Here is an 18,754-nt window from a genome sequence, read left to right on the forward strand (position 1 = left end):
CAGTTATTTCCTTAGTTGGGGGAATATCCAGCCTCTCTGGATCTGATAGAGGCTCACTTGCATATTCCCATTTTTCCAGCACAGAGAAAGTTTCTCAGATTTCATGTGCTGGAGAGACATTTTCAGTTCTTGGCACTCCAATTTGGACTAGCATTGGCGCCGTGCACGTAATACCAAGGTAATGGTGGTGTTAGCAGGTCATTTGCGCAGAGCCGGGATTCAGGGTCATCCATACTTGGATGACTGGCTCATCAGGGCTGCATCCTAGGCAGAGGGCCACAAGGCAGTGATGCAAATAGTCCACCTCTTGCAGGAACTGGGTTGGATCATCAATTTCTAGGAGAGTCATCTGGATCTCTTGTCATCCCTGAAGTACTTGGGAATTGTATTCAACAAAGCAGAGGGCCATGTCTTTCTTCCGGAGGCTCACAAACGAAAGTTGAGGCAGCAGATTTTAGAGATTCTGTCAATGCCAGCCCCAATGGCATAACATTATCTACAGTTATTGGAGTCCATGGTGGCAGTAGTAGAGGTGGTACCTTGGGCGAAATATCATCTCTGACCTCTCCAGAACACACTTCTGTCCTGCTGATCACCATAGATGGACTCCCTTCAGATGCCTTTTGAGTGGAAGCCTTCAGTTTGCAATAGTAGCTAAGGCCATAGACAGTGTCCAAAGGATTGCCTCTATGCATAGCAACATGGGTGATTCTGACTACAGATGCCAGTGGATCAATTTTTCACTCTGTCAAAAATTACAGAGATTAGGGGACACTCGATGTTTACAGGGAAATACTTTTAAGACCAATAGGAGGAAAATTTTTTTCACTCAGAGAATACTGCATTTCCCCATATGTAGGCCGCAGCCTATACATGTTTTTTACAAACCCATGTATAGTGTGTGGCCTAGTTATATGGGGCGGTCTATCTAAAACTTTTAAATCATCCCCCCCACCCCCGGTACCTTTTTAGGAAGTCCCCTCGCTGGCTCAGGTCTTCTGCAGTGCAGGGCAGCCGTGATCTCGTCAGCATCCGGCCTGCCCCCGCACCACTTGCTGAGTGGCTGAGGTTGGTTTTCGCGAGTCCCATGAGAGCTGACATCAGCCATTCAGCGGGCAGTGTTGGGGCAGGCTGGATGCAGAAGAGATTGTGGTTGCCTTGCACTGCTGGATACCCGAACCGCGCGCCAGCAAGGGGGCTTCCTAAAAAGGTACGGGGATGGGGAGGATGAATGTAAAAGGTAGGGGAGGTACCGGAAGATAAGCCGTGGCTAATATCATGGGGCAGCTTATATTCTGTTTTTTAAACATAGGCCGCGGCCTATGCAGAGGGGCAGCCTATATGCAGGGAAATACAGTAGTTAAGCTCTGGAACGCGTTGTCAGAGGTTGTGGTAAGAGCAGATAGCGTAGCTGGTTTTAAGAAAGGTTTGGACAAATTCCTGGAGGAAAAGTCCATAGTCTGTTATTGAGAAAGACATGGGGGAAGCCACTGCTTGCCCTGGATCAGTAGCATGAAATGTTGCTACTCCTTGGGTTTTGACCAGGTACTAGTGACCTGGATTGGCCACTGTGGGCTACCGGGCTTGATGAACTATTTTTATGTTCCTATGAGGTAATTGCAAAGGTCATCTGGCCCAGGGCCATTGGGAACCTTTGCAGAGAAAATGGTCCATCAACAGATTGGAGCTGAGAGCCATTTAAATGGTTCATAGACAAAATCGCGCGAGACAACTGAGCGCAAGGTTGACGGCGTGCCGAAGAACACTATTTTAAAGGGTTCTGACGGGTGGTGTTGGTGGGGAACCCCCCTATTTTATTTAACAGACATCGCCCTGGCGTTGTGGGGGGTTTGGGGGGTTGTAACCCCCCTCATTATACTTGAAACCAAACTTTTTGCCTGTTTTTTAGGGAAAAAGTTCAGTTTTAAGTTTAATGTGGGGGGGTTACAACCCCCCAAACCCCCCACAACGCCAGCGCAATGTCTGTTAAGTAAAGTGGGGGGGGTTCCCCCCCCACACCCCCAGTCGGAGCCCTTTAAAATAGTGCTTTTCTTCGGCGCGCCGTCAACCTTGTGCTCAGTTGTCTGCGCTCAGTTGTCAGCGCGCCGTTGTCTCGAGCGATTTAGTCCCGTCACCATTCAAATAGCATTACAGGCCTTTCAAGAAACCCTGGAAGAGAAAGCAGTTGGAGTCTTCTTAACGATACCACAACTTATATCAGTGTCTCTCAAACTACACAATGGTGTACCCTGAAGAGATACTGGGTGTGCCACGAGAGATTCCAGAATTTTACTTTAGAAATTCCCTTCATAAGATGAAATGTACATCACGTATGCAAGAGTCTGTCAATGTTGTGAGCGTCTGTATGCATAAGGATACAACCACCCAGACAAGCACCATTCTTTGACGTGATTGATCCTTGAAAATAGGGCAAGTAATTTTTAATTTTATGCAGTAGTTATCCTAACTTGAGCAACAAAGCAATCAAGGCTTTGTTATCATTTTATCTTCTTATCTTTGCGAACTTGGATTTTCAGCTCTGACAGAAATTAAATTTAAAAAAAGAGAACGACTGCAGGTGGTATATGATGAAATGTGTGTTTGCTTGTCAACTATCGAGCTGTGTTTTGAGTTAATTTGTACTCAAAAACAAGCACATCCATCACATTGATTAGCAATTCTATGCTATCTACTTTAGTTTCACTGTTATAATTACCCATGCATTGCTTAAAGAACTTTAAATAACTCTCAAATTTAAATGTTTGTTGATTTTCAATTATAATGTGCTGCGAAAAACATTTGCTCCGTTTAGTGTGCCAGAGCTAAAAAAAAGTTTGAGAGACTATTTTAACAGGTTAGGTGCACCCTAATGCTGTGGGGCACCTGTTTTGTCATGACTTTTTATAGAATTGCCATCTTTATTTTTTGTGAACACACCAGACATAGCTCAAAGAAAACAATGTGGCAATTAGAAAGTGAAGAAACCTGATCACATAGACCAGGGGTGTCAAAGTCCCTCCTCGAGGGCCGCAATCCAGTTGGCTTTTCAGGATTTCCCCAATGAATATGCATGAGGTCTATTTGCTTGCTCTGCTTTCATTGTATGCTAATAGATCTCATGCATATTCATTGGGGAAATCCTGAAAATCTGACTGGATTGCGGCCCTTGAGGAGGGACTTTTACACCTCTGCTCTAAGTAGTAGAATTAACTGAGCTCTGCTCTCAGCCCCTAACAATACTTAATTTTCTTTTTATCAGGGCAAAAGAAGGTCCAGCAGGATCCTCCTCCTCCTCCTGCTCTTCATCCTCCTTATCATCCTTCTCCTCCATGCCCCGATCCTGTCCCACAGCCACCATTATTACCTGAGAGGATTGACAAAAAGACCAAGCGTTGTCAAGAGATCACAACTCTGTTCACCCCAGGTGACATCTGCTTCTGGCGCAAAGGGAGAGGGAAGAGTGAGAACAGTGTGCTTGTGAGCATGAGTGCATGTGAAGGCATGTTGTCCATCTGGGAGCAATGTGGGGGAACTTACTGTCTTTGATGAAAGCGAGACATGTGATACATACCAGGGTCGGGAGTTCTATGTTTCAATGGTAGGGGTGAAATTTTGGAACTCATTGATAGGTCAGTTACGATTATGTAAACCCAAGGATACTTTTTTTTTTTTCCATAACTTTATTTAGGAAATTTTCAGAACAGAACATAATCAAAGGCAATACAAAATGCAAAAATCAAAACAATGAAAGATACATAACTTCCCCTCCACTATCACAAAACAAACCTAGGTAGAGTGTTGCCGCCATTGGAGATATAGGTTCCAAATCTTCTGATAAGCTAAGAGTGTATTATGCTTCAATGCAGTAAGGTGGGACATTAAATGTAAATAATCCAAACGAGAGTAAACATTTAGAAGAGGAGGCACCCTAGGAGTACGCCAACACTGCGCCAAAGCAAGTCTGGCAGCTGTAAAAGCAAAGGCTGCCAATTTCTGTTCAGGAGTTGACAAACCCAGGAACTCCCATATTAAGTAAACAACATTCTAGCAACTGGCAACAATGTTTATGAAAAATCTGAACTAAAAAGCAACCCACGCGCTGCTAATAAGGTCTCGCTCCAGGACAGGTCCACCAGATGTGTATAAAATCTCCTCGCTCCCCACAGTTTTGCCAACATCGATCAGAACCCACATGAAAAATTGAAAAAAGACGCTCAGGGGTATAATGCCACCGATAAAACATTTTAAACCCATTTTCTATATAGTTAAGGGGCAATGTAGATTTAAATAACCTTTTATAGATATGGTCCCAACTAGGTAGCCCTTTCCCCTCTGGAACATTCCTCTCCCATTGTGCTTTGTAGGGATCTAGCGGTGATTCTCTTTTTAATAAAGCCTGGTATACTCAGACAGTCAGTTGTCATTGTATTTATGTGAATAAAAATTTCTATGATATTTCTGTGATACTTTTAAAAACTCGGGAAGATTTAGTTATAGGACAATGCATTTATGTGAACAAAACGAGTATGTTCGAAGTGGAGGAGGTAGGAGAGTCTGACCATATGTTGTATTGCTGTTGCTTATTTTGTATGTTGTTTTGTAAACTGCCTAGACTATAGGTGGTATATAATTTTTTTGAAATAAATAAATATAATCTTTTACTTTATTAAATCCAGTGGCTCCACAGAGACTCCTACCTCACCCTAGCTCTCCCCCAAGCCCTCCCCAAAGCCTCATTAGTGTGAACAGTGAGCACCTTCCATCTAGGAGCAGCAGCAGTGCCAACAGTCGAAGCAGTGTCACCGACGATGGCAGAGCCATGCCTTCTGTGCAGGTATACAAAGGCCGACGCTTGGAGGCGCAGTGAGAGAGATCCTCAAATAACACGTCCCATCTTAATACTCCATTATATGCTGTTTGTAATTCTAGCCTGACAAAAGCTCGGTTATCTCCGCTGCCGCCGCACAACCCAACCTTTTATGCTGGCCATATGAAGAAGTGGTCCTTGGCACCCAGGGCTTCTCAGAGTCCTTTCTGATTGGTGAGGGCGGCTTTGGCAGAGTCTTCAAGGCTACAATGCGCAACACAGACTATGCAGTGAAGAAACTGAAGCAGGCAAGTGGGAAAAATTATACAACTGTGTTGCACTTGAGCTTCATTTTTGGCTAGAAACACAAGGAGTTAAATTTATCTGTAACTTAAATAATGGAAATAGGACCTTCCAGCTGAACACACCTGAGGGAAGATATAGCCTGTGACTTCTTGTTTTATTCTAGTACAGTGTTCTTCAACCACCGGTCTGTGGACCAGTGCCAGTCCGCAGAAATTTCCTGCCGGTCCGTGGCCAGAATGTGCCTCGGACCCGAGGAGATCAATGCACAAAGGTGCGGGTGGCGGCTCCTACGCGCATCCTGTGCCCCTTCTCTCTGACGTCGCAACGTCAGAGGGAAGGCAAGGAGCCGCTGCAGTGTCTTTGTACACTGATCTCGGGCCCGAAGCACGTTTCGGCCGCGGACCGGTAGTGAGGAAGAGGGGAAGTGTGGAAGAGCCACAGGGATAGGAAAGGAAATCAGATCTTTATTCAGGCTTCTCTCTCTTTCTATGGAGCAAGTAGTGGTGGTAAATCTCAGATCTGCAGCAGCCGCAGGCAGTGAGGAAGAGGGATCCGGTCGCGGGCAACATAAAGCATCCAGGTGGGAGCGCTGGTATGTTTCTTGCAGGGGGGAAGGAAGACAAGAGAGACAGCTGGCTTTCTCAAGGCGTTGTTTGTAAACAAGAGAGGGCAGGACACCCAGCCTCACCCAACTGCCGTGATGAAGGAAAGGCACATGGAGGGAGGGAGACAACAAAGGTAGGGAAATGATTTTATTTTCAATTTAGTGATTGAAATGTGTCAAATTTGAGAATTTTCATCTGCTCTCTGTATTTTGCACTGTTCAAGAAGAAATGTATTTGTTTCTTTTTCTCTGGGGTTGTACTGCATGCTGAGTCTTGAATCTTAGAGTTTCATTTGAATATATTAGTAATTTTAGTTTGTGGTCCCGTATTTGCATAGGGGTAATCTGTTCTGGTAGGAATGAATGTTGAGAAGCATACAGTGTGCTTTGTGTAGTTTAATTTTAACCATTATATGTTGTTAATAAAATTAAATTGTGTGTGTATATGAAAAATGAATGGAAAAAATAGTGTTACAATTAGTAATATTATGGGGGTGGGATCTGGCCCACCACTTAGCCCAGTGCTCTTTAACTGCCGGTCTGCGGACCAGTGCCGGTCCACAAAATAATTCTTTTATTTCCGCTGGTCTATAGGTGTAAAAAGGTTGAAGAACACTGTTCTAGTATACACAATATGAGTTCTGGTCATTACCTCCTCTTGCTATCTACTCCCCTTTGAAATTAAAATCTATTTGTCCTTTTTTTTTTAAATCCATTTTTATCTTTCCTGGTTTTTGTTGAACTCAGGATGCAGAGCTGGAGTGGAATATAGTGAAGCAGAGCTTCATGGCAGAGGTGCAGAAACTCTCACAGTAAGTGTTAGAGGCATCTTTCTCTTTTTCTCTAATCTTCCCTGTGTGTTGTGTGTCCCACAGACACTTATTTGGTCGCGCCTTGCACAGACACATTCACCTGAGGGTCTCCTGTGTATGTTACTGTATTTTGTGTTATTATATATGTGTGTGTGATGATATTGAGGCTGTGGTAAAAACATTTTTTTAAATTCATTTGGTGCTGAGACTTTGAGATTTGTTGCTTCCATCTAATTTTTTGACAGGTTATGCAATGCTTTGTGCTGTCACATTTAGACTACTGTAATTCTCTGTTTTGTGAACTTCCTTAGAAGTCACTAAGGGCATTGTAGGTTGCCCAAAATGCAGTGACACGTGATTGGGAGATTGTCCCAAAGGGAGCATATCTCTCCATGGTTGATTGATTTGCACTGGCTTCCTTTTCTCTGGAGACTTCAGTTTAAGACTGTAGTTTTGGTCTACAGGGCAGTGCATCGAGCGTTGCCCTTGGTTGTGTTGGATTTGATTATGTCCTATGTGCCTTCTCGTAGTTTGCGTTCCCAGTCTAAGCAGTTGTTGAAGGTACCATCATTACTGCAGATAACGTTTGACTTCAGTACGATCCCAGGTATTTTGTGTGGTAGGTCCCCAGTTGTGGAATTCCCTTCTGGAGGCAGTTTGTCAGTGTTAACATTATTGCAGTTCCGTAAATATTTAAAAGTACATTATTTTCAAAAGGCTTTCCCTTTATAAGTAATGGGATGGGGTTGTTTATGTGAATGAGCTGTTTTGTATGTTGTTTATTGTAACCCACATAGAATTTGGGATGCTTGGGATATATAAAGCTTTAAATAAAATAAATATATATTTTTAGATTTTTCTGTATTTCTTAATTTTATACTGTTTAGGGTTTTTTTCTGCTCTGACCCTGTATCCTCATTGATAAAATTATTTTGGTAATCATTTTTGCTGGATGGTATTGTATTTAGCGAATTTCTGTGATGTCAATAGATTGTCCCTTTGTACAAACTACAGTCTTAATCATCTTCCTTAACATACCCTTGTATTCCAGGTGTTTTTATTATTATTTTAGAAAACTATAAACAAACAAAAAAGCTTTGTCAAATAATAATAAATAGCAATGTAACGGTTCCATTCTCTGGGTTTTAGGGTGGTCAGCTTTGACATTAACCCCCTCTTTTATGAAATAGCGCACTGAATGGCCCGAGCTGCTCCTGACGCTCATAGTTTCGTAAAAGGAGGCCTAAATATGTAATAATAATCAATTTATATACCGCAAGGCCGTAAAGTTCTATGCAGTTTACAGTAGTTAAAAATAAACAAAAGAAGTTGAATAGAACTAAAAAAGTTAAAAGCCAATAATTAAAGACACTAAAATGATCAAAATAACGCATAATAAAATTTTTACGAATTAGCTGCCTAAATACTTCAAAAACAGATAATGTTTTTAGATGTCTCCTAAATTCCCCATAAGTGTCAGTAAGCAAAAGCAATTGTTCTAAATCCTTACCCCATAACGCTGCTTGATATGAAAAAAGATTTTGATGATGTTCAGTACTGGTCGCCTTACCTTAAGAAGGATATGGCGATTCTCGAGAGGGTCCAGAGGAGAGCGACAAAAATGATAAAGGGCATGGAAAACCTCTCGTATGCTGAGAGGCTGGAGAAGCTGGGGCTCTTTTCCCTGGAAAAGCGGAGACTTAGAGGGGATATGATAGAAACTTATAATTGAAGGTAGAGAGGGCCAGATTTTTCAGACTGGCAGGGGCAACAAAAACTAGAGGGCACTCAAAAAAAATTGAAGGGAGATAGGTTCAGAACAAATGCTAGGAAGTTCTTCTTCACACAGAGGGTGGTGGACACCTGGAATGCGCTTCCAGAGGAGGTGGTAGAGCAGAGTATGACTTTGGTGTTCAAAAGGGGATTGGACGAGTTCCTGAGGGAAAAGGGGATCCAGGGATACAATTAGAGGGTTACTATACAGTACAAAAGGCTATAAAGTAATAGAGTAGTAGAGTAATAGATCACTAAAGGTCATTGACCTGGGGGGCCGCCGCGGGAGCAGAATGCTGGGCATGATGGACCTATGGTCTGACTCGGCAGAGGCAATGCTTATGTGCTTATGTTTTTTAAGGGCTCCTTTTACTAAGCTGCGTTAGCGTTTTTAACGCACACAGCATTTTAGCGTGCACTAAACCCGTGCTACGCGGCTAGAACTGGCGTTTGCATCTAGCGCGTGCGCTATTCCACGCGTTAATGCCCTAATGGCAGCTTAGTAAAAGGAGCCCTAAGTTTACATCCTCTAACAGGCAGAAAAAAACAAAATTCAGATGTGAGTTTCTCTTATGTCTGTTGGTTGCAAAAGAGAAAAGCTAAGTTGTATATTTGGGAGCTAAACCAAACAAAGCCGTAGCCCTTTCAGGACCAAGGGACATATTTGTCCCATAACTTTAAAATCCTATAAATTTTGATTGGGATAGTCTACAGTTCTAAATTTGATATGTACGGATTCCATATGATACTGCCTTTATGTAAACAAACTGGTTCCGACATTCATTCATTAGCGTCGTTGCTAGATTGACGAGAAGATTCACTTGCCACACTGTCCATAAGCCAGAAGTGTGATTTTTTTTAAATAAAAATAATATTTCACAAAAAAAATCAATTTTTTGGCATCTGCAAGCCCTTTTTACCATAAAAATGTCGTCAAAACCACAAAAATTGGCCTACGATCCTTATGGTCCTGAAAGGGTTAAAAGAGAAGTAGCATGTCTAAAAGAGGGATATTAGCCTGTTTCCAGACTGCTGCAAGAGCTATTTAGCCAGATGTTAGATGCTAGTTTGTGCACTACAGATTTCACACTCTGTTTGGGTTTTTGCTTCTATTTGATGTTAGCTTTGTTGTTCATTTTTGTATTATAATGTATTTTTATAGATTTATAATTTGGTTTTGCATACTAATCGAATTTTATAGAATGATATTCTGTTATGTGTGGGTGGTAATATTTATTGAGTCTGTTTATTGTCGGTATGTATGCTTTGTTGTTTTTTGGGCTTGATTCCTGGCTCTGGTCTTTCACCTCCTGAGTCAGCCAGGGCTGGAGACGTCAGAGATAGCACACTCAACTCCTGGGAGACAAAAGTTTCCATCAACTTGCATAGGCAATGTATAGTGGCCACATTCAGGGTCTGTGATTGCATGGTTTGGAAGGAGCCTTAATGCATGGCCCCTGGCCCAGGACTTGGCTGGGTAAGCTGAAAAATCACCTAGTTAAATTTACGAGAAGTTTCCAGGTGGTTGTAAACAAATGCTCATGGCAGTAGATCCTGGTCTTGGCTCTGGTTGAACGGAAGGCCAAAGGAACAGAGGAAACTGCCAGGTCAGAAGAAATCAAAATGAAAAAGCTTTAGTAAGGCAGTGCAGCTCCAGTTAACGAGTTTGAGGCAGCCTTCTTGTGCATCATGAAATTCTGTAAGAGCCTTTTGTCAGCCTAGCTATCGCTACCATTCAGCATTTTTAGTTGGCATTACTTATGTCAGCGAAGGCCTATGGGAAATTATATCAATCTGACTCTGGCATGGGAATGCAGATAGACCCTGAGGGCAGGGAAACTGTTTTAATTATCCCTGATATGTCCTAAGCACCCTCTTAATCAGACATTAACACCTTTTAGCTAGTCATGATTCAATCAGGGCTACTTGAAACATATCAGGGATACTTAAAACAGTTTCCCTGCCCTCAGGGTCTATCTGCATTCCCATGCCAGAGTCAGATTGATATAATTTCCCATAGGCCTTCGCTGACATAAGTAATGCCAACTAAAAATGCTGAATGGTAGCGATAGCTAGGCTGACATCTTTCTCCCCTGAGGCTTGTCAATTGGCTCAGTGCTTGCAGTCCTCCCTTACGATACATTGGGTGGGTATTCCAGGGCAGGGCAAGGGAGTGGTGCTGGTTACCCTGCACACATTACTGGTCACTTCGCCTGTCTTTCGTGCAGGGGGGTTCTGCTGTGTAGTGCAAGGTGAAGGTAGGTAGGGAAAAGATGTCCAGTTTCTTCTCAGCTGATGTTCTTGTTTGCTCCAGGCTCCAGCACCCAAACATTGTCAGCCTGGCTGGGTACTGTGTGGAGAAAGATGTATACTGCCTTATCTATGTGTATCTACCAAATGGCTCGCTGGAGAACCGGCTGCATAAACAGGTATTTTTTTATTTGTGTTCAAAATTTACACATCGCCTCTATTATCCGGGGGAAGGCATCATGCTGTTCTCTGGTCTGTTCTTGGTTTATTAAACCTTTTCACCCTTCCATACAGCAAGGAAATTATCATAATTTTAAAAAGATCTTAAACACATCTTAAACACCTTGGTATTATATAAGATATAGGTGGGGTGGGATTGGGAAAGATAATAATTGCTAATTGTTTTATTATTAATAAATGGGTGGGAGGGAAGGGATTCTTTTATGTTTTAATGATTATAAGTAAGATTGTCAAGTGATTTGTTAAAAATTTTTCTGATTGATTATTATACACTTGTTGTAAGATTTGAAAATGAATAAAGATTAAAAAAAAAAAAACACAAACACAAAAAACCTTTTCACCCTGGTGCTCATGGCAAGCTACAGAAACACATTTTGAAAGTTCAGATATCAAGATAAAACAGAAACTAAAAGACAACATGAGTGAGAAAACAACAAGGCAGATGGTCCACCCCGATGCAGCTGGATTTTGGTGAAAAGTGACCATATAGGGCAATTGTTTTTAATACCTAGGAACTTTTATGTACTAATAAGAATTTCTTCACAAGGTCTGCTTTTTTGCCTTTTTCCCCCAAAGAGAAAACATGCTCATTATAATAAAATAATCAGGTTCCAATTATCATCCCCACCTGTGCTGAACTGCTCCACATTCATGATGGTGTGAGATCTGAAAGTAACAGGTGTATGCCCTACTTTTGTTTTCTGCTTTTTTTTTTTCTATTCTCACTGTTTTCCCCTATTCTTCTTACCAAACACTTTTGTTTCTTGTTAACTTTCTGCCAACTGAATTACTCCTACCATTAAGAACTGCTCCAGTGCTGCTTTGATTGCGTGGAAAGGCCTCAACTTTAACCAAGAAAATCACTCTCGAACCACTTCTGCTCCCCCTCCCCCCTCTGTTTCCCTAGCCCAGAAAAAGAGGATTTGGGGGGGGGGAGACTTGAATCTTCTAATTGATCATTTATCCCACTTGGAGAATGCTGCTATAAAGGCATGTGATGGTGACCGCCTCATGATGCGTTGCTCTGCCTTGCCTTTTAATGGCTTTCCTCAAACCCATACACCAACCATGGTTTGAATATACACATAATTTAGATTACTGTTATCCACCTATGCCCTCATCCACCCCACCACCAACTATTGAAAGTCTGGGCCATTGGTTACAGATGACCATAGCTGGTGTTCCCCATCTAATGGCACCTGAGAAACCCTGTACAAGCTATACCTCTTTATTTTTCATGCCAATAAAGTGCCATTACTGCAAAGAAAATGTAGCCTTTCTTCCTCTTGTTAGTGCCTGGTCATTTTACAGGCCAAGAAGAGCTATTGCTTGCAGACTCCTTCCACAGTGCTATCGCTCCTCCATCACCTGCTGCTGCTTTCTTGTCTCTTTGCCTCTTGTAAACAAGGAGGATTGCTCAACTCATGCTGCCCTATCCATGCCAGCCTACCAGTTCAAACCTGAGTTTACCTGCACTCTCTCACCTTCTGTCCATCTCCCATGTCTCAGTTTACCAATTTTAAACCTGCTTTAGCATATTAGACCTTGCTGTTTCTTTGTTTAAGGCTCTGGGATAGTTACCCAATTAAGTGGGCCATAATCCCACTGTCTGGGCCTTTTAACCTCCCAGCTCGACAGAGAACTCTAGCAGTGAGCAGAAAAGCAGCTTTCTCTGTTAAGATAGTGGGATTTCAAGATCCCATCTACTTAAGCCTTGTTTCTCATCTTTTGTCACTGTACATTATAACGTGTTGCTAAGATAAGTCTGAGATCTGTCTTGTGTATAAGTAGAACTCAGACAACACAAACGAATCAATTTCTAAGTTATCCAACATACAAAGAAATGTCTATAAGCAAAAAAGAAAGGGGGTATAAAGGATAATTTGTAATACTCGTTTTAAAAGATCTTTTGTACACATCAGTGCCTTACTTTATTTATAATTAATGTTTCGCTTTTATTAACCCACTGTTTTTATTGTTACAATATACCCTGTTTTAACAATAGAACTCATCCTCAAGATTAATGGAGAGGTTGAAGTATCATAAGGCAGTGATTCCCAACCCTGTCCTGGAGGAACACCAGGCCAATCGGGTTTTCAGGCTAGCCCTAATGAATATGCATGAGAGAGATTTGCATATGATGGAAGTGATAGGCATGCAAATTTGCTTCATGCATATTCATTAGGGCTAGGCTGAAAACCCAATTGGCCTGGTGTTCCTCCAGGACAGGGTTGGGAACCACTGTCATAAGGGATGCATTGTTCTCAGTAAAGAGACCTCTTATAATTTAGATGTTATTTCAAATCTTCATCCTGAATGCATGTGGTGTAATCATTTACTTTAAAACCTCCTTCCTCACCTCAAATTTAATTAATTATTAACTGATTGAAAACCTAACTGAGGGTTCAACCCTATCATCAATTTTTAATATTGTTTCCTTAATTTATTTTGTATTATCAAAACTTAAAATCAATTAAACAACTAAGTTTCTTTAAATGTATGCTTTTAGAGAAAACAGCAACACTTATCTTAATGGCTTTCCAGCCAAAACCAACGTTGGGGACCGTGAACTACCCGACGCTCAACCTGATTTTAGAGCGTTTCCGTTACCAATCAGCCTTCATCGGGGGACAATATTGCTGCTGCATCACTTCAAAATAAATAAAATGAAAGAATCAAACATTGAAAAAACTTTTCAAAAACTCTTGTGGTGTAACTATGTAGAACATTCAAAAACTTTTATCAAAGGTAGCTAACCTTATACTCCAATGAATTAATTGAACTAAACTAAAATTTATTCAAAATTCCCTCAGTTAGAGAAAATATATATTCAAACTCAGCATGCTCAGAAGCACATACACACAAATCTTCAGAACCAGCCACACATTCTGAACGGTGAAATAAATAAATCACTGAATTACCAAACCCTTGGCTACTTTATGAATAAAGTCGTCGAATATAGAATACCGTTACTGACATTTTCAACACCAAAATGACAATCTCAAATGTAACATTTAAAACTGCACTGCCTTACCTTCTGAACTTGTAACTCTTACTGGCAATTCAGACGAACTCAATATTAGGTTGCTATATATAAAAAAGATGGAGTCCTCATTAGGCAATTAACTCAAATACAAACAGCTTAGTGAGAATGTCATGACATCATGACGTCAAAAAGCATCACCGAAGATAGAAGAAAACTTCAGACAGCATATTCAAATTAAGTGAGGCTGGCAATGCAGCACAGCCGTAATGAAGTCAAAAGCGTCAAAGGTGTCACTAGAAATACAATCCCAGTGAAGCTGGTGATACGGCAAAAACGTAATGATGTAATAATTGCCAGTAAGGTTTACAAGTTTAGAAGGTAAGACAGTTTAAATGTTACATTTGAGATTGTCATTTTGGTGTTGAGAATGTCAGTAACGGTATTCTATATTCGACAACTTTATTCATAAAGTAGCCAAGGGTTTAGTAATTCAGTGTTTTGTTTTATTTTGCCGTTCAGAATGCGTGGCTGGTTCTGAAGATTTGTGTGTATGTGCTTCTGAGCATGCTGAGTTTGAATATATATTTTCTTTAACTGAGGGAATTTTGTAAATTTTAGTTTAGTTCAATTAATTCATTGGAGTATAAGGTTAGCTACCTTTGATAAAAGTTTTTGAATGTTCTATATAGTTACATCACAAGAGTTTTTGAAAAGTTTTTTCAATGCTTGATTCTTTCATTTTATTTAGTTTGAAGCGGTGCAGCAAGTCCCCCGATGAAGGCTGATTGATAGCTGATTACTGTTAAAACAGGGTATATTTTAACAATAAAAACAGTGGGTTAATAAAAACAAAACATTAATTATAAATAAAGTACACTTCTCCCTCGTTATTTGCGGGGGATAGGGGCAGAGCCGGACCGCAAATGGCAAAAAACCACGAATATCCGGCTCTGACCTACCCCCGCCTCCCTTCCGCCTTCCCCTGGCATCCCGGCCTTACCTGGTGGTCTAGCTGGTTTTCGGGGCAGAAGCGATCTTCCTACGCTCCTGCACGTGCAGATAGCCATTAGGAAATGGCTGTGGGGAGTTCCCGTAGTCTCTCGAGAAATGATATTCTGCTTTATTTGAGAAATCCAGAGACTACCATACCCTGTTTGTTGGAATTGATTGATACATTTGGTAAATTTTCAGGTTATAAAATTAATTGGAGTAAATCTGAAATTTTACCTTTAAATGTCTATTGTTTGAAAGGACTGTTTGATTCTTTTCCATTCATATGGAAAGAGGATGGATTTAAAAATTTAGGTATTCAAATTAAAAAGACAATTGATGACATATTGAAAGAAAATGAAAAATTTGTATCGAAGAGAGTTACAGAGTTATGTGAGCAATGAAACCCTTTACATCTTTCTTGGTGGGGGAGAGTTCAAACTATTAAAATTATGATTTTGCCTGTGGTTTGTTATCAAATGAGTATGATAACCAATTTTTTTTCAAGGATCCTTTTATAAAAAGCTTAATGGTATTTTTACGAAATTTCTTTGGCTTGGTAAAATGCCTAGAATTTCTTTAGTATCCTTGCAAAAGCCAATTGAGGAGGGCGGGGTAAATTTTCCAAATTTTTATAGGTACCATCAAGCCTATATTTTACGTCAGGGTATGTATTGGATCCTCCCAGAACTCATAGATAATGCACCAGACTGATTATATTTGGAATGGCGCCTCTTGTTTCCTTTGAATTTAGTTCATGTACCAAGTATTAATATGCCTAGGAAATATAAAGAGAACAAAATTTTAATGGATACATGGAAAACATTGAAATATATTAGTAACTTAACACCTATTCCAATTAATAAATCAACTAATCAATCCTTATGAATAAACTCCAAGATTAAAATCGGCGGATACCAAGTCATTTGGAAGAACTGGATTATAGCAGGCATTCGAACTCTGAATGATGTTATTTCAGATGGTAAACTGCTTGAATTTTCACAATTGCAACATAGATTTGGTCTTAATAAACCACAAAGTTTTAAGTGGTTGCAGTTGAAGCAGGCTATTGAGGTGGGGTTCCCTGAATGGAAGAATCTTAACAATCAATATAGTCTGGAGTTCCTATGCTTCCGAGCAGACTTCCTAGGACATCAAGCCACATTGTGGTATAAATTATTATCTGGATACTTAAATAAAAAACCAAAATGTGGTCTTAGAGACATTTGGAGCATTGAGATTAAGCATCAGATTTCTGCATCTCAATGGCCACGAATTTGGTCTTGGAGGATGAGATCTACAGTGTCAGCATCTATGAGGCAAACTTGGTTCTTTTTGTTGCATAGAGCGTTTTGGACCCCTGTTCGTTTACAAAAATTAGATAGCTCTAAGTCCAATAAATGCTGGCATTGTAATCTTGAACCAGGGACATTAGATCATCTACTTTATTATTGTCCCTTCATCAAGTTATTTTGGAATTCAATCTGGACTCAAGTAAACTCTTTATGGAAAACTATGTTGCGCTTTCCTATGATACTGTTTTATTTGGAATGGCTGTGAGGAAGAAGAATCAAATATCGTCACATAATAATAAACTTTTATTAGTTATGACAGGGGTTGCCATTCAACATATAACCAATAATTGGAAAAATTACAAGAATCTTAATTATACATTCTGGTGGAATTTGTTATGCCATATTTTTAAGATGGAAAGAGCAATAGCGATATAAAAAGGGACATATAATAACTTTGCAAAGATGTGGGGGCCATTGGAAAAATATTGTGATGAATAGGCATCAATTCTTTTCTTTCTTAGTTCTATTTAGCACACTCAAGGGGGAGGGTGGATTTGGTGTGTAATTCAATAAGATATGTTATAATACAGGGGTGCCCAATACGTCGATCGTGATCGACAGGTCGCTCGCTCAGGTGACCCCAGTCGATCGCAGAGCGGGTTCCCTTCTTCCCTTCTCTTTTTTCCCCTCCTGACTGGCCCGCCTCTTGAAGAACGCCAGCCAATCAGAGTGCTGGCAGGACGAGGTGAAGGTCGGTGGCGTACCAAGGGGGGGGGGGAGGTCCGCCCTGGGTGCACGGCTTGGAGGGGTGCACAGCCAGCCAGCCAGCCAGGTCCGGGTCCTCCTGCCCTTCCTTTCCCCCAGTCCGCGCTCGGGTTCGCGCCTGCCTGGTCCTGTGCTGCCGCCCAAATGGTGCTGTTGGTTCTCGCGGGAGTTGACGGCACCATTCGAGCGGCGGCGCGGGACCAGGCAGGCGCGCTCGGTGCTCGCGTCTGACTTTCACTTCCAGTGCAGATGGGGGAGCCTGCCGAGCTGACACCATTCGGGCGGCACGAGACCAGGCAGGTGCGCTTGGGGCTCACACCTGCCTACTACTGCCACGGCAGATGGGGACTTGGGCGGCTGTTCAGTAGGGAAGGCTGCCGATGCAGCGCTGGACCGCCAGGATTGCATCAAGGTACTGGGGGGTGAGGGGATGTTTAAAATACCAGGAAAGCCATCTAGGGAGGGAGGGAGGGATTTTAAAAAGTACAGGGGGTATGATTAAAAAAGGTGCTGGGGGGTATGTAGGGGGATGATTTAAGGTACTGGGGGTATGGGGGATAGTTTAGGGTACGTGAGGGGTATGGGGCCAGCCTGCCTGTCACTTGGCCTGCCTGCCTGCCCTGTGCCCTGTCACTGCCTAGCGGCAGTGGTTTGGGGGAGGACATGGAGAAAGAAAGAAAGGGGGCAGGCAGGGAAACAGAAGGAAAGAAGGGAAACAGAAAAAAAGAAAGGGGGCATGAAGAGAGAAAAAAAAGAATGGGAGGCAGGGAGAAAGAAAGGGAAGGGAGAGAGGAAGAAAAAGTTGGGGGAGGGAATGAGGTCTGGAGGAGAGGAAGCATACAGGCTGAAAGAAGGGAAGAAAGATTGGATGCACAGTCAGAAGAAGAAAGTGCAACCAGAGACTCATGAAATCACCAGACAAGGTAAGAAAAATGATTTTATTTTCAATTTAGTGATCAAAATGTGTCTGAATTTATATCTGCTGTCTTGGCCCTTTTCTGCCACCATGTTTCTATGTTTCTATATTTTGCACTATGGCCCCCTTTTACTAAACCGCAATAGCGGTTTTTAGCGCAGGGAACCTATGAGCGTCGAGAGCAGCGCTGGGCATTCAGTGCTGCTCCCTGCACTAAAAACTGCTATTGTGGTTTAGTAAAAAGGGAGGGGGGTATATTTGTCTATTTTTGTATGGTTGTTACTGAGGTGACAGTGCATAGAGTCATCTGCCTTGACCTCTTTGAAAAAAAACCCGGAATAGGAATGATAATTAACATTTTCTCAGCGTACAGTGTGCTTTGTGTTGTTTTTTTTTATTTTATTGTTGGTAGATCATTTTGACTTGGTCATTTTAAAAGTAGCTCGCAAGCCCAAAAAGTGTGGGCACCCCTGTTATAATATGTTGTATAATATAGTATATTCTATTTTAGTTGAGAATGTGATGAAGGGTGGGTGGGTGGGGATCTTACACTATTAGATTTTATGTGTTAGATATTACAGTGCTATATTGGAATTACTTTATGATATATTTTTGTGCACTTGTTGATTTGATTTAAAAATGAATAAAGATTTATAAAAAAATAAAATAAATAAACAATATAAAAATAGGGTAGGGAACAAAAATTAAAACGTAAAATACAATTGAAAACATGAGGAAAGAAGGGAATTGGCAGTTATAATAAAAACAAAAAGATTGGGGAGAGGGATGAACAATATGGTAGGGGAGGAAACAGAAAACTAGATGTTATGTGACTGATACTTTATTGTATTTTCTTCTTTGCCACCCACCAATTTGCAGTACGACTCCCTCCCACTCTCCTGGCTACAACGGCTGGATATCTTGCTGGGATCCGCTCGTGCTATCCAATTCCTCCATGCATGCCAACCCAGCCTGATTCATGGAGATGTGAAGAGGTAAAAGGGGAATGG

The 18,754-nt window shown here is 41.4% G+C and overlaps 1 protein-coding gene across 1 annotated transcript in view; it reads left to right on the forward strand.

The window, feature by feature from the left end:
* Positions 1 to 18,754, forward strand: part of IRAK1 (interleukin 1 receptor associated kinase 1) — a 157,662-nt gene that overhangs the window by 66,477 nt on the left and 72,431 nt on the right. The window contains exons 3-8 of the mRNA XM_033922340.1: positions 3,260 to 3,424; positions 4,677 to 4,834; positions 4,930 to 5,115; positions 6,465 to 6,529; positions 10,617 to 10,731; positions 18,624 to 18,739. Coding sequence (XP_033778231.1) covers positions 3,260 to 3,424; positions 4,677 to 4,834; positions 4,930 to 5,115; positions 6,465 to 6,529; positions 10,617 to 10,731; positions 18,624 to 18,739 — 805 coding nt within the window. The remainder of the gene's footprint in view (positions 1 to 3,259; positions 3,425 to 4,676; positions 4,835 to 4,929; positions 5,116 to 6,464; positions 6,530 to 10,616; positions 10,732 to 18,623; positions 18,740 to 18,754) is intronic.

Source organism: Geotrypetes seraphini, chromosome 1 (assembly GCF_902459505.1).
Source record: "Geotrypetes seraphini chromosome 1, aGeoSer1.1, whole genome shotgun sequence".
NCBI lineage: Eukaryota > Metazoa > Chordata > Amphibia > Gymnophiona > Dermophiidae > Geotrypetes > Geotrypetes seraphini.